The 25,756-nt window shown below is 41.9% G+C and overlaps 1 protein-coding gene and 1 long non-coding RNA gene across 6 annotated transcripts in view; one reads left to right on the top strand and one right to left on the bottom strand.

Moving 5' to 3' along the window:
- SLC2A9 (solute carrier family 2 member 9) overlaps nucleotides 1-5,858 on the top strand; it is a 182,865-nt gene extending 177,007 nt beyond the window's left edge. The window contains exon 12 of one of the 3 annotated variants that reach the window (XM_075930735.1): nucleotides 3,330-5,858. In XM_075930735.1, the coding sequence (XP_075786850.1) occupies nucleotides 3,330-3,578 (249 nt within the window). In that variant the 3' untranslated portion in view covers nucleotides 3,579-5,858. The remainder of the gene's footprint in view (nucleotides 1-3,329) is intronic. The other 2 variants (XM_006128181.4, XM_006128182.4) reach the window with 2 other exon arrangements.
- The window catches only part of LOC102454236 (uncharacterized), a 137,527-nt gene that overhangs the window by 19,156 nt on the left and 92,615 nt on the right, over nucleotides 1-25,756 (bottom strand). For all 3 annotated transcript variants that reach the window (XR_012904375.1, XR_012904376.1, XR_012904377.1), the window contains exon 4: nucleotides 3,284-3,404. This is a non-coding gene — a long non-coding RNA (uncharacterized LOC102454236). The remainder of the gene's footprint in view (nucleotides 1-3,283; nucleotides 3,405-25,756) is intronic.

The following is a 25,756-nucleotide window of genomic DNA, read 5'->3' on the forward strand; positions in this document are numbered from 1 at the left end:
GTAGATTGGGATCTACTGGTAGATCTTGGAGCCTTTGACAGGTGATCCTGACGGTGAGCTGGGAGGCTATCTAGTGCTGGTATTTCATCTGCCCCTCTCAGCATTGCCATGCTGCTCCTGCCCTCTGCCTTGGAGCTGTCCTCCACCTCCAAGGGCCTCTTGCTTGTTGTACAGGGCACAGGAAGAAGAGGAGGGATGCTGATGTCAGGGTTCCCCCTCCTCCAATCCTGTACCTCATCTCCACAGAGCAGAACAGGGATTGGAATGGAGAGAGTTTGTTGGCTGCTTTTGGGAGTGGTGCAGGGTGAGAGTCTCCCTTAGTCCCCTGTACCACCACCCAGAAGCCACCTGTGGTAAGCGGTGCCCAGCTGGAGACAACATTTCAACCCCAGCCCCCATCCTGAACCCCTCCTGCACCACAAACCCCTACCCCCAAACCGCCCTCCAGAGCCTGCACCCTGAACCCCCTCGTGCACCTAAACTCCCTGTCCCAGGTTCAGCTCAGAACCCCTCCCACACTCCAAATCCTTTAGCCCAAGATCAGAATCTGCACTCCCTCCCCTACACCTCTGCCCCCAGTCTGATTAAAAACTTGAGTGAGGATGGGAAGAGGGGGAAGCTGGAGTGAGCAAGGGCGGGGCCTTGGAGCAGGGCCAGGAAGGAGCTAGGGCAAGGGGGGGTTGGGTTTGAGGTAGATCCTGGATTGCACTTAAATTCAACAAGTGATCTCATGCTTTAAAAGGTCAGAGACTACTTGATTAGATCATTCATCTGGGATGTGAGAGACCCAGCCTCACTTCCACCCCCTTAGCAGAGGAGAAATAATTTCCAAAGGGATTTCCCATCACTCAACAAATTGTTCTAACCACTGAACTATGGGCTAGTTTGAGGTAGGGTTCCCACCACCTCACCTGCTGAAGCTGTTCCACTATGGATAAATACATCACTAAGCATGGGAGTCAGGTATAATAGACAGGGGCAAAACGCCAGCTTCACCCCAGAACGCCTACGGTAGGTGCACTGAGGGCAGAGTGTTGCTGCTCCCAAGCAGCCACTCTCCCCATGCTTCAGGCTGGAGAGGATGGAGCCACACACCCTCCTCCTTCCCCATGCTCCGGGGCTGGAGAGGCTGGGGATGCATGCTGCCCATGCATGTGCTTTGGGGCCAGGGAGGTTGGAGCCACATGCCTTCCTCCCTTCTTGTGCCTGGGGCCCAGAAAGCTGGGGCCACATGCACCACTTACCCACCCCATGCTCCAGGGCCAGGGAGGCTGGGGCTGCACACCCTCCTCCCTCCCTGTGCTCTGGGGCTTGGGAGGCTGGGACATGCACGCCCACCCACCCTATTCCCCTCCCTGTGGTTGTGGAGGGATAGGGAGGCACCCATGGGGGGGGTGGGGCCTCATCTGAAGGGGTGGAACTGGGGGGCTTGCCTCCCCCAGCCCTACCTTCATCAACCGTGCATGTCACTAGGCCAGGGAGCATGAGAATGATGTCTAGCAAGGAGAGTAACACTGGAGAGCTGGGAGACTGAGGAGCCCCAATCCTCCTGCTCCACTCAGTATTTGTCTGGAATACAACTTGGGTGCGTCTAGACTGGCAAGATTTTGCTCATAAGCAACTGCTTTTGCGCAAAAACTTGCTAGCTGTCTACACTGGCCGCTTGAATTTGCACAAGAGCACTGACTTTGTAATGTACAAAATCAGTGCTTCTTGCACAAATACTTTCATGCTCCCACTCGGGGAAAAAGCCCTCTTGCGCAAGAATACTTGCACAAGAGGGCCAGTGTAAACAGGGAAGAACTGTTTTACGCAAAAAAGCCCCGATGGCTAAAATGGCGATTGGGGCTTTCTTGCATAAAATCGTATCTAGACTGGCCATGGATGCTTTTTGCACAAAAGCACTTTTTGCGCAAAAGCATCCATGCCAATCTAGACGCGCTTTTGCGGAAATACTTTTAATGGAAAAACTTTTCCGTTAAAAGTATTTCCGCAAAATCATGCCAGTCTAGATGCAGCCCTCATCTTCTAACAACCTCTGTCATAGACAAAAGTGTGTGTGTCTGTGTTAAAGTAATACCTAGTTCCCTCCTGTATTCTTTACTCAGGACTGACTGTCAGATGTCATGGAAAATCTGTAATATTTGTGTAATTAGTTTATTAGATATGAACTGCAATCAACAGCTGAGCTTTACATTTTGCCCTGCTAATAAAAATACGTCAGAGATTTGTTCTGGGTACCCATATTGTTCTGAGTGTATTAAGTTACATAAAAACAGAGAAGAGTGAGATCTTTCAAAGTTCCAGTTGGTATCCCGACCCCACTGATTCAGTGGTTGTTCAATGTTCAGTGTTCCTGGTTTAAAGGAACTGTATCATGCAATACTCAAATACTACAGAAGATTTTGAAAAATTGTGTTATAGACATACAGTCTAAACAGGCTTGTTTAACAAGAGTTATTTAACAGCAGTATAGAAACTCTCGTTTTGATTATGCGCAAGTCCTACAAGCTGGCTAGAATTTTCATGATAAATTATTGAAGTTATCCCTTTTTTTGCACAGTAAAACATTTGCAGTAGTAAAATCTGAAGGATGTAAACGTGGATTGTATTTTATAGCACTTATCTTAGTTAACTCTTGCAACGGTCTCTCTTTCTTATAAGAAAAGTAAATATTGTAACATCTTTTATTATGTAATATACTCCTCGAAATTTAGAAATAGGAAAAAAAATCCAAGTTGATCTTTTTAATCTCAAAACTGTCATTTGGCTGCCTGAGGGCTTTGGCAGATTCCTAATTTTGTGCTCATTTAATTACAAAGGGGTGCTACTAAAAACACTGGCCAGCATTTTCAAACATTGATATGTAAATGCATATTTAGGCACCTAAATAACTAGCCTGATTTTCAGGGATGTGAACAACAGCATGTCCTATTAAAGTCATATTGGTAACTGCTATCACCTGCTTTAGAGTACAATATGCCTCAGGAGCACCTGCACCCCTGATCTGAGCTGTTAAGTAAGAGCCCTGGAAAAGGTTTGAGGAAGCTGTTTATACTCCTCCCTTCCTTGTGAAGTAACTGAAAAATTAGCATGTTTAAACTGGTAATGACTTGCTGTGCTGGCTTGAATTTATTGCTGTCTATTAGGTGAACTTTGTCAAAAAATTGCTCTGGGTTTCTCAAAATAAATGCAGTGCACGTGGGCTGCTGTTCTATAATGATTCATGTACTGTTTCTGTCAAACAAGTCTTAAACATTACTCTTATTCATAAGAGTCTTACCTCTCTAATATCTGAAACACTGGTTTGGTTTGTTTTCTATTCACAGAATGGACTGAAGACATTTTGCTTCCTGGTGTTTGCTGTCATCTGCCTTGCTGGAGCTACTTATCTGTTTTTAGTCCTGCCCGAAACAAAAAATAAGACCATTAATGAAATCAGCCAGGCATTTGCCAAAAGAACTTTAGAAGGACGGGAGATGAGCCAGTTTTCATCAGAAACAAAATCAAGTGAAGAACAAGAACATAACTTCCCTTCTACAGTGGACAATGGTGAAATTAAAAACAGAATAATATAACAATTCAGCGTTCTTTGTAAGGGGAAAAAATACTCACATGCTCTTCTGGCTTCGAAAGCATGTGATAGTTCTAGCAGTTCAGCGTTTGTGTTATTAATACCTCTGTTTATGTGCTTTTTTTCAATTCAGAGGAATATGGGCATAGGGCAAATCAGTGTCAGCTGGGAAGGTTCTGGAGGGAAGCTGATATATGAAGGATCATGACGTCTGATGGGAACAAGATCCCGAGTTTCCAGGAAACCTATGGAATCGATCATCAGGTGGCGGGAGGGGGATAGGATCAGGCACAGAGAAGGGAAGCTGGATTATCAATGGGAATTGGGTAGAGCGATCCTGTGCAAGGACTGGCTGATCAGTGTGCAGATAAATGTAGCAGCTACATGCCCGCTGATACAAGTGGACCTATATGCCAGTGTCAGAGATTGAGTGTCTTGGTGGACATGAAGAGAAGAGGGGGAGAGGCAAGTTCTCTCATCTTTTCCCAATATGCTATTAAAGTTGCACATCAAAATGAAAGGGACACGATCATGGTATTTTTTACATCATTTTTTAAATTTTAGCTGCTGTTCCACCTTTCAAGAACCTCTCTCATTCCCACTGACTTCAGAAGATGGAAACAGCAATTTGTTTCCACAATTACTGACGCACATTCTCCCTCCAACCCACAAATACTGGCTATAGAGCTAGATTTCTGGCATTGGGTTTCTGTTTTTTAAAGCAAATAGCAGTGAAGCATTTCTTCTAAAAACAAAAATTTCATATATTCTGAATTAATAGGGTTATGAGAAAAATTAATGAAATATTGAGTTACCCAGACTTTAACTTTGACAATAGTAATACTTTTAAAAGCATGTTAGCCCTATTTTCAAAAGTGATTTAGGAGCTTAAGTCTTACTAAAGGCCTATGAGACTAATGCACTGAAGTGCCTAAGGACATGTCTTCACTGCCTAAGGACATGTTTTCACATGCTGCAACGGTTCATCTTTTGGCATTCGATTTAGCTAGTCAAATAAAGACCCACTAAATCAAATAGTGAGGACACCCCTGTTGATCAATTGCAAGGAGTAAGGAAAGTCAATGGGAGTGTTTTTCTCATCAACCTCCTACTGTGGGGATGGCACCGAAACTCAGCTTAAAGTACATCGACTCCAGCTATGTTATTTATGTTGCTGGAATTGTGTGTTAAGCCAACTTTCAGCTCTAGTGTAGACCTGCCCTGAGTCAGATTTCAAAATAGGGCATAGACCCTTAACTCTTATGGTGCTTTTAAAAATGTTATCCAATGTTCGTTTAATTTCATAATAGAACAAGAGCAGGGATTTCTGGTCTGTGATGACAACAAGGAGTCCCGTTTGTATGGCACCTGAAACAGATGCATTGATGAAGTTGCATGCAGCCCACAAAAGATTATGCACAAATAAATTAGTTAGCCTTTAAGGTGCCACAGGACTTCTCATTATTTTTGCTAAAATAGATTTAACACAGCTGTCCCTCTAATATTGATTTGTGATGTTTACTCTTCCTGAATCTTAGAGTTTTTAGGCAAGCTATGGCTCTCTTTCATATTTTTCAATTGTTTTCCTTGAATAACTGAAGTACCTAGTTATTATTGGGATAAGCACTTTTGAAATAAAATAACAAAGAGCATCATTTTATATAAAAATAACAAATCCAAAGCACTTAGAGGTCCTGGGATAATTCCTGAGTGAGCATGTGCAATATTTTAGGGTTCCTTGCCTCACAACAGGACCAAGTCTGTGACATCTCTGACAGGTGTCTGTGTAACCCACACACCTAGAATCATAGAATCATAGGACTGGAAGGGACCTTGAGAGGTCATCGAGTCCAGCCCCCCGCCCTCAAGGCAGGACCAAGCTCCACCTACACCATCCCTGACAGATGTCTATCTAACCTGTTCTTAAATATCTCCAGAGAGGGAGATTCCACCACCTCCCTTGGCAATTTATTCCAATATTTGACCACCCTGACAGTTAGGAATTTTTTCCTAATGTCCAATCTAAACCTCCCTTGCTGCACTTTAAGCCCATCACTCCTTGTCCTGCCCTCAGAAACCAAGAGGAACAAATTTCCTCCCTCCTTGTGACACCCTTTTAGATATTTGAAAACCGCTATCATGTCCCCCCTTAATCTTCTTTTTTCCAAACTAAACAAGCCCAGTTCATGAAGCCTGGCTTCATAGGTCATGTTCTCTAGACCTTTAATCATTCTTGTCGCTCTTCTCTGTACCCTTTCCAATTTCTCCACATCTTTCTTGAAATGTGGCGCCCAGAACTGGACACAGTACTCCATCTGAGGCCTAACTAGTACAGAGTAGAGCGGCAGAATGACTTCACGAGTTTTGCTTACAACACACCTGTTGATACAACCTAGAATCATATTTGCTTTTTTTGCAACAGCATCACACTGTTGACTCATATTCAACTTGTGGTCCACTATGACCCCTAGATCCCTTTCCACCATGCTCCTTCCTAGACAGTCGCTTCCCATCTTGTATGTATGGAACTGATTGTTCCTTCCTAAGTGGAGCACTTTGCATTTCTCTTTATTAAACTTCATCCTGTTTACCTCTGACCATTTTTCTAACTTGCTAAGGTCATTTTGAATTATGTCCCTATCCTCCAAAGAAGTTGCAACCCCACCCAGTTTGGTATCATCTGCAAACTTAATAAGCGTACTCTCTATCCCAATATCTACATCACTGATGAAGATATTGAACAGTACGGGTCCCAAAACAGACCCTTGCGGAACTCCACTTGTTATCCTTTTGCAGCAGGATTTAGCACCGTTAACAACAACTCTCTGACTACGGTTATCCAGCCAATTATGCACCCACCTTATGGTGGCCCTATCTAAGTTATATTTGCCTAGTTTATCAATAAGAATATCATGCGAGACCGTATCAAATGCCTTACTAAAGTCTAGGTATATAACATCCACTGCTTCTCCCTTATCCACAAGGCTCGTTATCCTATCAAAGAAAGCTATCAGATTAGTTTGGCATGACTTGTTCTTCACAAACCCATGCTGGCTATTCCCTATCACTTTATTACCTTCCAAGTGTTTGCATATGATTTCCTTAATTACCTGCTCCATTATCTTCCCTGGGACAGACGTTAAACTGACCGGTCTGTAGTTTCCTGGGTTGTTCTTATTCCCCTTTTTATAGATGGGCACAATATTTGCCCTTTTCCAGTCTTCTGGAATCTCCCCTGTCTTCCATGATTTTTCCAAAGATCATAGCTAAAGGCTCAGATACCTTCTCTATCAGCTCCTTGAGTATCCTGGGATGCATTTCATCAGGACCTGGTGACTTGCTTACATCTAACTTTCCTAAGTGATTTTTAACTTGTTCTTTGTGTATCCTATCTTCTAAACTTACCCTCTCTCTGCTTGTATTCACTACGTTAGGCACACCTCCAGACTTCTCGGTGAAGACCAAAACAAAGAAGTCATTGAGCATCTCCGCCATTTCCAAGCTTCCTGTTACTGCTTCTCCCTCCTCACTGAGCAGTGGTCCTACCCTGTCCTTGGTCTTCCTCTTGCTTTTAATGTATTTATAAAAGGTCTTCTTGTTTCCCTTTATGCCTGTAGCTAGTTTGAGCTCATTTTGTGCCTTTGCCTTTCTAATCTTGCCCCTGCATTCCCATGTTGCTTGCCTATATTCATCCTTTGTTATTTGTCCTAGTTTCCATTTTTATATGACTCCTTTTTTATTTTGAGATCATGCAAGATCTCCTTGTTAAGCCAAGCTGGTCTTTTGCCATATTTTCTCTTTCCTACACAGCGGAATTGTTTGCTTTTGGGCCCTTAACAACGTCCCTTTGAAATACTTCCAACTCTCCTCAGTTGTTTTTCCCTTCAGTCTTGCTTCCCATGGGACCTTACCTACAAGTTCTCTGAGCTTATCAAAATCTGCCTTCCTGAAATCCATTACCTCAATTGTGCTGGTCTCCCTTCTACCTTTCCTTAAGATCATGAACTCTATTATTTCATGATCACTGTTCAAGTTCTCAACTAGTTCCTCCCTATTTGTTAAAATCAAATCCAAAACAGCTTCTCCTCTGGTAGCTTTTTCAACCTTCTGAAACAGAAAGTTGTCTCCAATGCAGTCCAGAAACTTATTGGATAGCCTGTGCCCCGCTGTGTTAGTTTCCCAACATATGTCTGGATAGTTGAAGTCCCCCATCACCACCAAATCTTGGGCTTTGGATAGTTTTGTTAATTGTTTAAAATTTACCTAGTGTGGTTCATTGTCCCATGCAGTGGCACCTAGACCACAGCAACAGATACTGCATGGGCTGAGAGTCAACTGGCTTTTAGCTCAAAGGGTTCAAATCTGCCCAGTGGCGGTTACATCTGTCTAACCTGTTCTTAAATATCTCCAGTGATGGAGATTCCACAACCTCCCTGGGCAGTTTATTGCAGTGCTTAACCACCCTGACAATTAGGAAAAGTTTCCTAATGTCCAACCTAAACCTCCCTTGCTACAGTTGTAAGCCCATTGCTTGTCCTATCATCAGAGGCCAAGAAGAACAATTTTCTCTCTCCTCTTTTTAACACTATTTTAGGTACTTGAAAACTGCTATCATGTTACCTCTCAGTCTTCTCTTTTTCATACTAAACAAACCTAGTTCTTTCAGTCTTCCCTCATAGGTCATGTTTTCTAGATCTTTAACCATTTTTGTTGCTCCTCTCTGGATCCTCTCTAATTTCTCCACATCTTTCTCGAAATGTGGTGCCCAGAACTGGACAAAATTCTCCAGTTGAGGCTTAATCAGTACAAAGTAGAGCAGAAGAATTACCTCTCATGTCTTGCTCACAACACTCTTGTTAATGCATCCCAGAATTATGGGGGTTTTTTTGTTTTGTTTTGTTTTTTTGCAACAGTGTCACACTTTTGATTCATATTTAGCTTGTGGTCCACTGAGTACTGTGATCTTTCTGCAGTACTCATTCCTAAACAGTCACTTCCCATTCTGTATATTTGAAAATGATTGTGCATTGCATTTCTCCTTATTAATCTTCATCCTATTTACCATTTCTCCAGTTTGTCCAGATCATTTTGAATTATGACCCTATCCTCCAAAGCACTTGCAACCCCTCCCAGGTTGGTATAATCTGCAGAGTTAAGAAGAGTACTCTCTATGCCAATCAGACCCAGCCAAAGCGCGTGCGGAGCCCAACGCAGCATGCTAAGCTGCACTGCCGTATGGCTTCCAGCCGCGTAGGTAGGGATGAGAGCTGGGCAGCACAGGGCCCTGAATGCATGGGGCCCAAGGTGACTGCCTCGCTCGCCTTGCCCAAAGGCTGGGTCTGATGCCAATATCTAAGATATTGAACAGAACTGGTCCCCAAACTGACCCCTGCAGAATCCCACTTGTTAGGCCCATGACTGTGGACCATTAATAACTACTCTCCGAGAACGGTTATCCAGTCAGTTGTACACCCACCTGTAGCCATTTGGGCTCATGCTGGAGACTGTCTCCAGGACTCTGTGAAGCAGAAGGGTCCCAGAGCTCAGATTGCAACCACAGCTCAAACATCCACTTCCCGGTTAAGCAACCTCTTAGCCCAAGTTCCCTGAGCCAGAGTCAGCTGCCACAAGCCAACTGCAGGTGTCAGTCACAGTTAAATACAAGGCAGAACACATTGTTTAGCATAAGTATTTAACATATATTTCAAGGAACTATTCTAAGTGAGGTGGCCAATAAGGGAAGGAAAAAACAATAATCTATAGTCCCCCCACCTCAACTTTCTCCTTCCCTACATCCTTCCCATCTCTCCATCTCCCATGACTGAAGAGGCGTTAACTTCAATAGATGTTGACTACTTGCACTAAACAATCTCTTCCCCCTTGTATTAGCTGTCATGTTGAGTACATTTCCCAGACTTGTAGAGCTCTGTGTAAACTAAACAATGTTTCTTATCAGTAGAGGTTGATCCATTAAAAGATATTACCTCACCCACCCTGTCTCTCTAATCTTACATTGTGATTGTATGTTCACATACCAGCTATGTATATTAACCATTACTAGAAAATTACCGGAGCGCACTTTTATTGATTGGTGATAGGAAAGGGTGAAGTTCTCCATACCAGATATTATTTCAATATATAATCTGGGTAATGCAAAGGAGAATCAGACTGTTTTTTAATACTAAATATTAAATATTAAATATGCCAGTGGACAGGGGTATATGTGGGGTGAGGGGAGGGACAATGCTTGATGTTAATGCCAGTCCCCTGCTAGTCTCCCTGGGCTGCATCACTTGGAGGCAGGGGCTTAGGGAAAAGACAGAGTAGAGGCAAGGCAGAGATCGTGCAGGGGCAGAGCAGGGATGGGGGAGATGGTGGATGAGGGTTGGGCAGGCATGGGTGGGACCTGGGGCAGAGGGGGCATTGGTTAAGCCCTCCCCCAGGCTAGAGTTGGCAGGGGGAGGAGTCATGTGGGGGCAGTCACGTAGCAGGTGCCCACCTCCTGTGTCCTTCCTCATCATTTGCCCTAGCAGTGGAGAATCATATGCTGAGATTAATCAAATCTTTAGGGAAAAAATACAGAGATGTTTTCTTCAAGAAAGTATTTGGAACTGCATAGCTCTTGTGCTTTGTCTCTCTATTTCCACAAAGGTTCAGAGCAGCTTGAAAGGGGAGCTGGTTTGGTCGGCGACAGCCTGCAGGTACCCTGACCTGCGGATAGAGACCCCTGGGAGTAACTGCTGTTTAGCTGCTTGTAGGGTTCTGGGGAACCCCTGGAGCAGCTGCTGCCATGCGTGGGGCCGGGAAATCTCAGGAACAGCTGCCACCATGTGTGGGAGTGGGGGGCAGGAAGAGAGCCCCACAAGCTGTCTGTGGGCAGCAGACCCAGGCAAGTGGGCTGGAAGAGGTCAATTCTCCAGGTTCTCCCGGGGCAGCTGCCAGGAGGGGAGCCCCAGGAGAGCCCGGATGCCTGATCTCCCCTGGTCTGGCAAATTCCCTTGTTCAGAACCACTCCCATCCCAAGGGTGCCGGACAAGGGAGGTTCAACCTGTACTCCGATTGAGTCAGGTTGTCATAACTGAACTCTTCATAATAACTTAAAATTGATACTTTGTGCTGCTCATCCTCTAGCCACTTGGCATTAATCTCTGATAATGTTGGCATTTGTGTTGGCACCCCGATATCAGTTTTACTGAACTTCTGAAGTACGGTTTAACCCTTCTATAATGGCAAACATTTACTAACAGTCTCATTTTGAACCAAGTATGGTTTTGAACTGTTCTCAAAGTATTGCCTAGCAACATTTTTCCATTCTTAGTCTGCTATAACTAGCAATCAAAGGATGGGATGTAATATTCTTACAAGTTTTCCCTTACTCTTCTATTTGGGTCTATTAAACTGTCTATACTCAAACCTATACATTTGTCAATGAATGTTCTATTTGTGCCATAGTCTGTTTTGCTAAATTCTGAATTAAAAATGGGAAATGCTGAACTGTGTGTTTTTGTTTTAAAGGCAGTATTAAAAATGTGTGATCAGTAGAGCCTGTGTGGATACAAAATTGTGTATCTGCATCACATCTGTTTCCTCAAAAATGGGTCACAGATATCCACATTCATATCCGTGGATTTAAAGGGGATATCTGCAAATTTGCAGGGTTTTAGATATAAAATTTGTATCCACATCCATATCTGCAAAAATGAGGTACGAATATAAAGTGGATAGACACAGATTTGCCGGGCTCTGCTGATCAGTGATTTCTGTATACAATGAGAGTCAGATAATGTATGAGAATGAAACTAGCAAGAGTCTGGCTCTATTTCACTGCTGGCAAATAATGTGAGATTATCCAAAGAGGATAGAAAGTATCAGTACTCAGGTTTTGGTTGTGTAACCCACATGATGTTTTCATGTAATTAATCATTAAAATCTTCTATGTACAATCAGGCCTGGAGAGTCTAAGTTATTTTGCAAACTCCATATTGTTACAATATACTTCTCAAATCGAGATGATGGAGATTTCATTTATTTTAGTCTCTAAGTGTTTTGATTAGAATTAAAGATATAAATCTATGTATAATGGAAGATAACTGTTCAGCAAGTAGGCATGCCACTCTGGTAAGTACAGCTTAGTGCTCTCCTCCCTCCCCCCTCACTGGAGTGAGAGGAATGGAGGTTCATAAGGCATAACAAGAAGGTCCAGCCCATGCAAATTCCTGCTTGGCTCTTGGCTGAAATCAGGAGCAGCTGAGTTAAATCAGAGCTCCTGAGATACAGATTCCAGCTCTTGGATTGGCAAGGACTGAACTGCAGCAGCAAATGCAAAACACAAAGATAAGCAGCCATGCTGTTTCCTTGGCTTACTCTTCCCTCTGACCAGCCAACCAAAAGCTACTTCTGCTGCTGTGTCCCCACTTCACCGCACCACTTGGAAAGGTAATTCATTCCTCCCCTTCCCCAGGCTGGCTACTCTACCAACAATGCAGAGGTGTATTTGTCAGAGCCAATAGCAGGACTAGGAGCTACTGCAGCACTTTTTTCAAATTCACTGAAACAAGCAGGCTCAAGGAGTGTTGGGGAAGAAAGCTCTGTACATGGATCAGAAGATGCTTGCTGCAGTATTTATCATGATCTGCCTTGTCATGGCTCCTTCCCCACTCTGGCATGATAAATGCAGAAGTGGGGGCCAGCAAGTGTACCCCAAAGCCTTATCTACCAGGCTTTGGTATAAAACTTCCCCCCAAGATCTTAAAAACCTAGATCTTGGGAATAAAACTTCCGCTGCCACCACCCAAATGTTGCTAAAGAAACCAGGGGAAAGATCATTTGGGAAATCTTCCCCCTAAACAAAAATCAGGGCACACCATTAACCACTGCCAGGTTAATAAAAGAAAAGAAAGAACTTTTATTATTACAACAATATTCTGGTTGCAAGTATAATGACTAGAGAGAAAGGTAACAAAATATACTCATGGAGAAACTCCATGGGCCTAGAACTTAGTTACAAAGAAAAGCCAAAACATCTTTTAAGCAGTGCCAGATCTCAGATCCCATACCCAATCCATAACACAATAAAACCTAACGAAACTACCTAAACTTTACCCTACTTACAGAAAATGAAGAATGATGTCTTGGAGAGAGAGAGAGAGACATGCTTGTCCCTCTCTGTAGCTGCAGAGAACTCTCCGAGAGACAAAAAGGAGAAAAGAAAAAAACCCAAATTCCTTTGTCCCAGTTTGAAAAGTCCCACCTACATTCCTATTGGTCACTCCACCTGGCTAGGTGTAGTTAACCCCTTAATCCCCAGGCTGCTGGCTAACCCTCATAATCATGACATGCCTCATCCTCACATCTTGATGTTTTACAAAGGCTAGAAGAAGCAAGCCCCCTGTGACACCAGTAGGGATGCTCAGGCTACCCCATGCACATCCACATTAGCCCAGCTTTGAATGTTTCAGTGCTTCACTGTAAGAGCAGCAGAGCAACAGAATGACCACCTGCGATCTTCCCCTGCTGACAAGAAACCAACCTCAGGTGTCACCCAACAAACATTACTTAAAGGATGCTTAAAAACTTTCGCACTTTTCCAACTCTCCAATTTTGGGGGCGAATGGCAATGCCCCAGGATGGCCATCTATTCTTCCATTTAGTGCCACATGTTTGTCAGTCTTTCTTTCGACTATAATGGGCTTTGGATCAGGTTACCAAGTAAGACAATGTAGACTGTTACACACAAAGGCTGATGCCTCATCGGGGTTGCAGTTGCACTTTGCAATTCTTGGACTTTTTTCCAAAACACCTTTTGAGGAGCTGCTGGTCCTCTACATATGCAAATACAAACAAATGCTGCTTTAAGCAGCCAGCCATTTTATAACTGTGTCTGTTGGACTGTTATGTCCTTCTCTTTCAACTGGTAAGTAATCATACGGTCTCGCATGATATTCTTATTGATAAACTAGGCAAATATAACTTAGATAGGGCCACCATAAGGTGGGTGCATAATTGGCTGGATAACCATAGTCAGAGAGTTGTTGTTAACGGTGCTAAATCCTGCTAGAAAGGGATAACAAGTGGAGTTCCGCAAGGGTCTGTTTTGGGACCCGTACTGTTCAATATCTTCATCAATGATTCACAACTTTGAATACGTCTGGGAATTTCATGGAGGTGATGTTTACTCTCAAATCTTTACAGCTTCACGTTAAGACCCTCCTTCCAATTCTTTGTATTTATTCATAGCTACTTGCATAAAGCATGCACATGAACCCAAGCCGAGATTTAGCTGACAATTTTATTGTTACAGATCTGTGCTGCTAACATCCACCATTTTATTATACTCTAGATCAGGCTTGGGCCAAATCCGACCTGCCAAGCCACCAGATCTGGCCTGTGGAGACAGTGAGAAGCCCCAGGTAGGCTCCCCAGCTTGCTCCGTAGCACTGTGCAGAAATGTAGCTGCAGGTAGGGTTGCCAGTTGTCCGATTTTGAACCAGACAGTCCAGTATTTGAGCTTTCTGTTCGGGAAACAAATTGAGAAAATATAAATATCCGGCATTTTCTAAATAAGATGTAATATAGATTGTCATGTTATGTCAAGTGTGTCTGGTATTCTTGTTGAAACCATCTGGCAACCCTACTTGCAGGGCTCCATTTCTGTTTTAATACTGGAGAAGGGGGGGAAGTTTTAGGGGCCACCCTGCCCCCAGCACATCCCATTGGCCAGTTTGTCAGAAACCAGGCAATGGGTGCTGCTTGTTGGAGTAACAGACAGCCAAGAAGAACCATGTTCCTCCCCTCCTCCCCCCACTTAACATACCCAAACCCTCTGTCCCCCTATTACACCCATACCCCCTCCCAGATCTGGCACCCCAAACTCCTGCCCCAGATCACAATCCCCTCCTACCCTGGGTCACATCCCAAACCCCTGCACTCCAGTCCCCCGCTCTAGGTCACAACCGCCTGCTTCATCCCAACTCCCTTCCAGTCTCCCTCCTGCACCCCAGTCCCTTACCCCAAGCTCCCAACCTGCAGCCAACCTCCATCCCAGACCCCACATCTCTTCCATTCATATCATGGAAGAGTGTGGCCCTCAATCAATCACTTTCCAAAATCTTGCAGTGTCATGTGTCTGCCCCCCCCCCCCCAATCAAAAATTATTGCCCACCCCTGCTCTAGAATATATAGTGGTTCTTTTTAAACCTATAGTCTAAGCTCATAATAATAAAAATTGTTTAAATACATAGATTGGGTTACTTTGGGGCTACTGCTTTTTTTCTTTGTTTTTTTATGTTTTTGCTATGGACTATTGATTCAGTAGAAATCTGGCAATTCTATTTTTGCTAATTTCTAAATTATTACAAGGAAGGAAAGGTGGCCTTTTTAAGGCAACCAAAAATGGAGGCATCAAAAATTACTAGTCAGTCATTTTTGAAAAATTTTGCCTTAAGACCCTGATGCCTCTACCGGAGTTCAAGTGGTCAAAAATAAAAACAAATGTTTAAAATCCTTTGAGCAACTTGAATGTCACATGTAGTCTTCCTACTATTTTTCTGCTTTTATCCCTGAGGTGAAAAATGTGTGTATTTCCATTAATGGTCTGATTATGCAAAGTGCTAAGTTTTCCCTGGAAGGAACTTAAGAATTAAATAGCTGAGCTGCTAAAAATATGCAATTGTTCATTAAAGTCAGCCACTGTAGCAGAGGACTGGAGGGTAGCAAATTAAATATTTTCTGTCTTATTCTTTATGTATCTTCACTTTGTTTGCTTTTTTGCCAGCTATGCCAGGTTGGGCAGTAGTTCCATTGACTTTCTCACCGTGATGTCTTGGTCTTTTCTTTACAGGGTTAGTGTTAATTTAGATTGAACTCGGCACTGCTGAGAGTTGCACAATTTATTTAAAAATATATTTGCCTGCATTTGTCAACCACTAATTTCATGTGGCCTCATCACACTCACTGACCTAATTTAATAAGTTTTTTTTCAAGTTCCTTAGTCGTCTTTGGAAGATTTTTAACCACCTAATTGTTGTCCATTCCAGATAACGGATAAACCCATTAAAACACCTATCCAAAACCAGATTTTTGGGGCAAGCAACTTTACCATTTTGTCATTTGGAAAATTGTCAAAATATTCCTATTTATTATTTTCTATTTCCTAGCCAATTTTAATCCATACCAGCACTTTACCTCTCACCCCATGAACACTAGGGATGTAATAGTATAACTGTTTAAATGTTTAACCGATAATCATGAGCATGCAGGCTCCCACCAGCATGAAGCCAGGAGCCAGCTTAAAAACCAGCTTCCAGAAATCACTAGCTCTCAGGGAGTCAGCTGCCACCCTACAGTGCAAGATCTGCAGTATAAAATATACCCACAGTACAGCTGTCTCCCTGAGAGTTGGACTGGCAGCTGGGGGCTGGCTCCCAGCACGTACTGGCTGCCAGCTCTGCTCCCAGGGAGCTTACTGCAATGTAAGATTTATACTGAAGAGCCTATAGCATGCAACTCTGTAACCGCTGAGATTTTCAGTGGATAGGAAGCAGTTAATTACGTAACTGTGTAACATCCCTAATGAACACTTAAGTTTCCTAATAGCTTCTTTTGAGGGACCTTTGTTAAATAATTTTTTACCATCTTAAAGTGTGTTAACTGGTTCTTCTTCACTTGATCTTTTACTGACATGTTCTAAGAATTCCATTGTTTGGCCATAAATTTCCTTTGCAAAAGCCCTACTAATTTCTCCTTCTCCGATTAAAAATAATCTATTTTAAAATTCTATTTAATTATAATGTCAACTAATTATCTTACCACCAAATTAAAGCTCATTTCTCTAGTTCTATGGATCATGCCCTAGGAACATCTTGTAAGGATAAGTACTTATGACGGTATAAAAACTAACTATAGGAACATGGCAGGTCACAGACTATAAGAATACGAATAAAAGAGAAGGGGAGGATTTGAAGACAGTTAATGAAAATTATTAGATTTCTGTAGGGAGAGAGAGAGAGAGAGTTAGAGAGATGACTAAGAAGGAACAGCAGAGATTAATACAAATAAACAGAGGTCAGCTAAGTGCTCCTCTTAACCCTTTTCTCACACCACATGAATAAGGCAATGAACTGAAGGCGACAAATTTAACTAATGAATAATTAACTTGTGGAACTAATTGCCACGAGATAACATTGAGGTCCAGGCTTAGTAGAATTTAGAGGAAAGATCAGAGGTTTATAGCAATAAGGACTACATTCACAAGTACATTAGCTAAGGTGAAACATTGGAAGGATACAGTTAATATTAATTAAATTAAGTAGTATCTAGGACAGTTCCAGATTGCTTTGCAATGCTGAATTCACTTAACAATATAAAGTAAGACTTTTTTTTTTCCATTGCCTATTTGTAATTCCTGATTTTTCAAACTGAGATGATGGGTATTAATGGAGAAATGTTCATGTTGGAATGCAGAATTGTTAGCAATTCTAGGCCATCCTTTACAGTTAGAAGAGATGTAAAACTGCAATAGTCTCCTATAGACAACCACCTAACCTCAAGATGATTCTTACCAACCACCACAGGACATACCACACTAATACCAACCCTGGTACCTTCCCTTGCAACAAACCCCGTTGCCAGCTTTGTTCACATATTCATTCTGCTGATACCATTATTGGACCTAACCAAGTGAGTTATAAGATCAAGAACACATATTCCTGCGCATCCAGAAATATAATCTATGCTATCATGTGCCGAAAGTGTCCGTCTGCTATGTACATTGGACAAACGTCTCAGACACTTCGCCAAAGGATTAATGCCCACAAAACAGATATCAGACAAGATCACAAAGAAAAAACAGTTTCTTGCCATTTTAACCAGAAAGGACACACTCTCAATGACTTAATCACCTGCATTCTGCTACAAAGACCTTTTACATCTGCACTTGAAAGGGAATCCTCTGAACTGTCATTCATTGACACTCTCCAAAGAGGATTGAACAAACACTTGAACTATCTTACACATTATCAAGATAGCTTTCCCAATTATCACCTCTAATACCATTAACTCACAAACATCCCACTCTCCCCACCTCTAATATCGTCAATTCACAGACACTTACCTTCCTTCCTCCCCCCCCCCCCCCCCCGCATCCTCCTCCTGTTCTGAAATGTGATTTGTCCTTTTCATATGTGTTCTTTTTTTTTAAATTGTATCCTTTGGTATATATGGTTGTGACTATTTTCTTCCACTATTTGATCTGAGGAAGTGGGTCTGGCCCACGAAAGCTCATCATCTAATAAACCATCTTATTAGTCTTTAAAGTGCTACATTGTCCTGCATTTTGCTTCAGCTACCCCAGACTAACACGGCTACATTTCTATCACTATTCTGCAATAGCCTGGATATTTTAAATATCATTATGCCACTTAGATTGTTTTGGAGGGAGGTTACATAAGAGATTTAATTAAAAGACAGATTAGATATCTTCCTATGAATTAGCAATGTTGGCAATATTCCCTTTTGTGCATAATGTTAGTCTATAGGTCTCATACATTCATTCACAGGCATTTGAGCTTCAGGAGTTGGATGTGGCTGATAGTCCTAGATAAAAGTCTAGAACTGAATTCTGTGAAAGTCTCCCAGTCTATTTCAAACACATGAGGAATTACTATAGAAATTAAAGGCATATAATTCTGTGTTATTTTGGAGTTACAGGCTATAGATCTTGGCAAGGATTTGCTATCAAATATTGTACTACTTCTTTGAGATAGCAGACAAGTTCATCTCTGGTATAACTCTAATTATTGCAACAGAAAACTGTCACCAACGGCAACAAGTCATGTCAGTATTCCTCATTAGCAATGAAACAGACAAGGATGGCCAGGATGTGGCCACCAGTGAGAAGAGGTTCAGGAGGAATTCCATACAGCTAACTGATATCAGGTCTTCAACACTAGAAAGTGTGGAAGGTACCTCTCAAGGCCTAGCTGATGCACGAAAACAGATCTTCAGGGCACACCTGTGGATGGCAGTTCAGCCCAATCTGCAAGAAAAGAAACAAGCTTGTCCACCAAGCACTCAAGGGAGACAGACAGCCCATGCTGGGGATTCAATAATCAGAAGAATCAAAAAAATCATTCTGCAAGAGACCAACCAGGGCTGCTGAGAGGGTGGTAAAGGGGGCAATTGCCCAGGGGTCCAGGTGATTTTAAAGGGCCCAGGTCTCCCACAACTACCGCTGTGGTAGCAGCAGCTGAGAGCTCCCTGACACTTCCTTTACAATCACATTAGCAGATTAGTGTGGCATGGCAGCAGCTTCAGGGTGGAAGTCCTGGGGCTTCCTGCTGCTTTTAAATCATGGCAATTTAATCACAGGCCAGGCCAGCAGCAGCATGATGCTGACAGAGCTGCTGACAAGGGTAGAGGGGCAGCTGCCCAGGGCCCTTTAAATCACTTCTGCAGAGCTCTAGATGCAAAGGCCAGGCAGTGATAAAGGGCTGGCTGGGGGAGGCTAGCTCACAGCTGGGCAAGATGTGGCCCAGGAGCTGAATCTGATCCAGCTCGCTGACTGCATCTGGCCACTTTCTATGTATAGAATTTCAATAAACTGCAGCAAGGGAGGTTTATAACTTCCTGTCAGGGTAGTCAAACACTGGAATAAATTGCCCAGGGAGGTTGTGGAATCGCCATCTCTGGAGATATTTAAGAGTAGGTTAGATAAATGTCTATCCGGGATGGTCTAGACCAGCGTTTCCCAAACTATGGGCCATGGCCCGGTACCAGGCTGCAGCAAAAATATCCCAGGCCTCAGCGTGGCTGCCGGAGTGTTCTGGGCTCCAAGCATGCCCGTGCGGCACCACATCCCGGAGCCTTGTCCCGGAGGATACGGCCGGGAGTTCTGGGCTCCCGGACTGCCAATTCAGCACCACATCTCCAAGCCCTGTCCTGGGCTGAACGGAGGATGCAACCAGGGTTGCTGGATGGCAGTGGTCTCCGTGGGTGAGTAGCAGACTACTACTTATGGGATTTCAGTGGCTCTCTGGGGGTGGGGCTCTCTGGGGCAGCACAGTGCTTTGGCAATGCCACGGAGCGCAGGCCACCTGGCAAGGGCTTCATCTCCCCAGAAGCATGTGTATTTTTCATGCAGCCAAGCCTGTGTCATTGGTTTACCTGTCACATGATACGGCAGCCTCAGCTTGTTTCTGCACAGTGGGACAACGTGCACGTCCTCTTAGGTTAACTGCTTAAGCTTTCTTCATTTATTTTCAATAACATACCCTCTCATTTTCATCTTCAATATGGATACATGGCTGAAGAATGTGACTGAAAATACAACTAAAAAATGTTTGAATGATGTGCAGCCTAGTACCAGTGAGAATAAGAAGATAAAAACTCCTTGGATCCACAATTATTCTGATGAGTATTTGAAATTTGGTTTTATAAGCGTTGGTAGTGATAACCACTTGCCATTATGCCTAATCTGCGTGTCAGAACTATCCAACGAGTGCATGAAACCATCAAAACTGAAACGCCATTTGGAATGCAAGCATCCAGAATATGCGAGTAAGCCCATAGATTTTTTTCATAAATAAGAGAAATGAATTAGCTTTTGCTAAAAAAAAAGAGCGCACTTTCAATGGGCTCTTCAAATGAAAACTTTGTGCTGGCTTCATATGAAGTTTCAAAACTAATAACCAAGACAGGTTACCCGTATACTGTTGGTGAAAGGTTAATACTCCCTGCATTGAATATTATTACATCCCATATTTATGGAGGAAAAAAGGGAAATCAGTTGTGTTCTCTGTCTTTATCCAACAATACAGTGAAATGTAGAATTGAAGAAATGGCAAAAAATATTGAAGAAACGCTCAGTCATCGACTACAGGATAGTCTGTGTTTTGACTTACAAGTGGATGAAAGCACTGATATAGCTAACGCTGCCAATTTGATGTGTTTTGTTAGATATGATTATGAAAGCTCCATTCAAGATCTCTTATTTTGTAAACCACTTCCAACAAGAACAACAGCTGCTGAATTTTTTAAGCTAATCAATGATTTAATTATTCAAAGCAATATTGACTGGAAAAAGTGTGTGGGACCGAGCAGTGATAGGGCTCAAGCAATGGCAGGGTCTCGCACTGAGCTTGTCCCACGGATTCGAACTGTAGCACCTGACTGTGTATGGGTGCACTGCAGTATTCACAGAGAGGCACTAGCTGTGAAAACTATGCCATCACTTTTGAGTCCCACTCTTCAATATTGTGTGAAGTTTATAAATTATATGAAATCTTGTCCTTTGAATTCCAGAATCTTTACTGCTTTGTGCAACGAATTAGGAAGTGAACATGAGCATCTCTTACTACACTGTGAGGTTCAATGGCTGTCGAAAGGAAACATTTTGAAACGACTCTTTGAAATGAAGGATGAAGTTTTATTGTTCTTGAAGTGACACCCTCCATTGGCAAAAGATGTTATATTTACATTTAAAGACAAGTTTCATGAATTTGATTGGTCAACAATGGTGGCTTACTTATGTGACATTTTGTCTTTTAAATTATTTAAGTTTGAATTTACAAGGCATTAAAATTAATATTTCCAAAGTTCACGAAAAAGTTGAGGCAACAATTAAAAAACTTCGTTTATGGGCACAGCAAGTTAACAAGAGAAACTTTCAGCATATTTTTCTTGTAATTCAGTTAAAGTATAAAAAGACTTAAACGAATATCTCAGATGCGATTTCTACAGCAATCCAAGAACACCTCTTGGGGCTAACATCAAGTTTAAATGAATATTTTCCTCCAATTGATGCCAGTAAAATGTGGATTAAGAACCTGTTTATTGTTGACACCAAAAATGAAGAAATACTACAACTGAGTGTATGAGAAGTGGATTCATTAATTGAACTGTCCTGTGACTCTGCCTTAAAACAGAACTTTGATTAACTATCCTTGATTGATTTTTGGTTGAGCTGTAGAAATGAATATTCACATTTATCTGAGAAAGCAGTCAAATTCTTAATGCCTTTCGTCACGACATAAGTGTGAAACTAGTTTCTCATCTTTGGTTTTCTTCAAAAATAAATATAAAAATAGATTGAATGTTGAACCAGATTTGAGGATAAAACTTTCTTCTTTTGCTCCTGCCATAAAGTTGCTATGTGATGCAAAACAACATCACCCTTCCCATTAGTTCTATTTTTAGTTATTTAAAAGTTATCAAGTGCACACAAATGACTTGTATTCAACTCATTCAATTATAAATAAATAAATAAATTCTACTGGTTAAATTGTAATTAAGATTTATGTTATATACTGTTATTATTGTGAATAAATAATGCACAGTGAAAATGTATTCATTTTTTCTTAATCTGCATTTATATTTTTGGAATGCAAGACACAGTACTAAAAAAATGGGTTCCAACTAAAGTAAAAAGTTTGGGAAACCCTGCTCTAGCCAGCTTTCTATCCATCTTACAGTCCGCTTATCCAATCAATATTCCCTTAACTTTCTGGAAAGAATATTGTGGATGACCGTATCAAAAGTTTTTCTAAGGCTGGCACTGACGGCTTTGGGAGGACCAGAAATGTATTTATTTACATAGTCATCATTTGCTTAATTAACATGCAAATATGCAAATGAATGTTACCGGTCCTCCAAAAGCTTGTGAATGGATTTATTGGTCCCCATCTCAAAAAGTTTGGGAACCCCTGGTCTAGACAGTACTGGGTCCTGCCATGAGGGCAGGGGATTGGACTCGATCTCTCAAGGTCCCTTCCAGTCCTAGTATTCTAAGATTCTATGAATTTCCAGAGGGTGGCTCAGATAGCAGGATGCTAATTAAATGGCTCATGGCTCCCCATCATGGTGCTAACCAGCAGGGGCCAGAGTCGCAAGCCCTTTAAATAGCCACAGCAACCCTGGATGGTTACAAAGCAATGTGGTAGCAGTGGAGCCAGGAGCTCTTTGCTGGGTTTTTATTCAAAGCCTCCAGCTTCAGACAACTCTGGGGGAGCTTAGTCCCCCTGCCCCTTCCAGGGCTGGAACTGGCCAGTGACCACATATAGAAATTCATTAAATGGCCCCCTACGCAAAAATTATGGCCCCCCCCGGGCTAGCCTCAAACCTGCCCATCCTGCACAAGGCCCCACCCCTTGCAGGGGAGCTAGAGCCTGCCCCCACAGTGCCCAGGGGCCTGGCAATTCTGTTGGCAGTCCTGCGCCAATACAACAATATGTTGCCTTCCTGTAGCCAAGACAAAGATCAAAAAGGTTTCTGAAACTGATCAGCAAAGATCCCTTAGTGATGATTGATATCAGCAGTAATGACACTGGATCATAGGATCTCTCTCAGATAACTTCTGGGAAGCTGACAGCATGCTGAAGAGGGAGAGTGACATCCTTCCAATCCCACAAGCAAAAGAAAAGAGAAGGAGAATAGTCTGTAAGTGAACTGCTGGCTGGTAAGTGGTGCAGGTTTTGTGGAACATTCCTTATAGAAGGTGGGCCAAAGGGGGGCTGTATAGTTTGGCTATAGTAGACTAATTAATCAAGAAAACATGAAACAAATAAAATAGGAGGGTACAAAAACAAATATCTGAGCATGCTTGTAGCACAAAAAAATCAAGATATTGCAAATAAAATTAATCAAGGAACTAAAAAACAGGAGGAGAAGAGATTTTTAACAGCCTATGCACCAATCTTGCTAACAAACAATGGATTGGAAAACTGATAAGGAGATTCATTTGACTGGAATGTTAAAAATCAATTATTATAACCTTTATAGCAAGGAGTGTATGTTCAAAAGAGGGAGGGTGCTCAATATAAAAAAATGACATTGCCTGACAGTCACTGATAACGTGAAAGAAAATGATATTGAACATAAGGATAAATCAATGGCTAGCAGAGTCACACCATTTTAAGTATATTACAGACAAAAAGAACCCTCACAATAATAGTGGTCCCATATAAGGTGGAAATTGTAGAATTATCAAGAATAGTCCCAAAGAGAGAGAATAAATATGTCTGTTCTGTATGGAGGGAGAGATTATGTTATTTCATATGATAACACAAAAAGTGATTTGGGAACATAGAATAGCTTCCATATGAGAAGAGATTAACAAGACTGGAGCGTCTCAGCTTGGAACAGAGATGACTAGAGGTGGGGTATGAGTGAGGTCGATAAAATCATGTTTGGTGTAGGGAAAGTAAATAATGAAAGGTTATTTACTCTTAACACAAGAGCTAAGAGTCACCAAATGAAATCAATAGGCAGCAGGTTTAAATAAAAGGAAGTATTTCTTCACACAGTGCATTGTCAAACTGTAGAACTCTTTGCCTGACGATTTGACTTGCCAACACTATAACAAGATTAAAAAAAGAGCTACATAAATTCATGGAGGTTAGGTCCATCAATGACTATTAGACAAGATGGGCAGGAATAGCACCCCTAGCCTCCATTTCCCAAAAGTGGGAAATAGGCGACAAGGGAGGGATCATTTGATTACCTGTTATGTTTATTCCCTTGGAAGCACCTGGCATTGCCCTCTGCCAGAAGACCAGATAGTAGGCTAGATGGACCTATAGTCTCACCCAGTGTTGTCATTCTTATGCAATTCTCCATTCCACATCTCAGGAGAGTGTTAAATAGCAGCTTCTAAAGTTAGACAGACATTTTTAAATCAGAAAGTCCCGATAACTTGCATACACAAGTTTTAAGAGTTAGCTGAAGAACTCACTTGCCCATTAATACTGATTTTCAATAAGTCTTAGTACTCTGGAGAAGTTCCTGAGGAGTGGAAGAAAGCTAATTTTGTGAGAATATGTATACAGGATAAACAAGATTATCCAGATAATTACAGACTTGTCAGACAAGATAATGGAGTGGCTGATATGGGACTTGATTAAACAAAATTAAAGGATGATATTGCAATAATACCAATCAACAAGGGTTTATGAAAGATAGGTTATGTCAAACTAACAATATATTTTATTAGATTACAAGCTTGGTTGGTAAAGATAATATTGTTGATATAATAAAATTCTGTAAAACATTTTAATTGGTACCACATGCCATTTTCATTAATAAACTAGAATGATAGAAAATCAACACGGCATGCAATAAATGGATTAAAAGCTGACTGAATGATATGTTATAATACTTAGTCCCATTATGAGTGCAGGAGACAGGACTAAATGACCTCTAGAGATCCTTTCCCATCCTACAACTCTATGTAATTGTAAATGGGAAATTCTTATCAAGCAGCTGGGTTTCTAGAGGGGTCCCTCAGGGACAGGTTCTTGACCCTATGCTATTTAACATTAACAAAGACCTGGAAGAAAATGCAAAAATTATAATTGATAAAGTTTGCAGATGACACAAAAATTAAGGGGGAAATGTAAATAACAAAGAGGACAGGTCATTGATACAGAGAGAGGTCTCCATATTATTGTTAGTTTTCTGAACAAAAAAAAACCCCAACTTTATCTTCACTCATGTAGTTCAAAGAGATTGGGCCTTACCTCATCAATGACGTTTTCTGGCAATGTATCTGTCACAAACAATGTTATAAATAGCTAAAGCCTGTCCTAAGCAGCCATACTTTATTATGTAGCCCAGACAGCAGGAAAATAATCAAAGATTTACTAACAATTCCATTCATCTGAAGAAGTGGGTTGTGCCCGCGAATGTTCATGATACTATCTACATGTTTTGTTAGTCTCCAAGGTACTATAGGATATTCACTGTTTTTTAAGTTTTAACATTTTAAAGGCACCAGTGGAAAGGCAGGAATATGTGAGTGTTGAATATAGACTGCTTCCCAATGCATTTTACATGTCTTTTGTCTGTTGGCTAAACTCAATATGGTAGTTCAGCCTGAGCAATCCGCTGTCATCTCATGACCCCCCCCCCCTACTGTGTGTCCACCTATGCGTGCACACACATACGCACCTAATGTGTCCTAAACTGTCATTCAAAACAGTGGGAGTGCTGTGGAATGTGATATTTAAGTACAGTTCTATCCTAATAGGCTAAACTGTCAAAATGGCTGTGGGGTCTCAGAGTTATTCTTGGCCTGCAGTTATATGAATGAAGAATCAGGCCTGATAGTTATGTAACTGCCAGCACTACATGCACATTCAGGGCTCTGGTAATAAAGCTGGTCTATCTCATCTCATGCATCACCAATAAAAA

This window comes from Pelodiscus sinensis, chromosome 5, assembly GCF_049634645.1.
Source record: "Pelodiscus sinensis isolate JC-2024 chromosome 5, ASM4963464v1, whole genome shotgun sequence".
In the NCBI taxonomy this organism is placed as follows: domain Eukaryota; kingdom Metazoa; phylum Chordata; order Testudines; family Trionychidae; genus Pelodiscus; species Pelodiscus sinensis.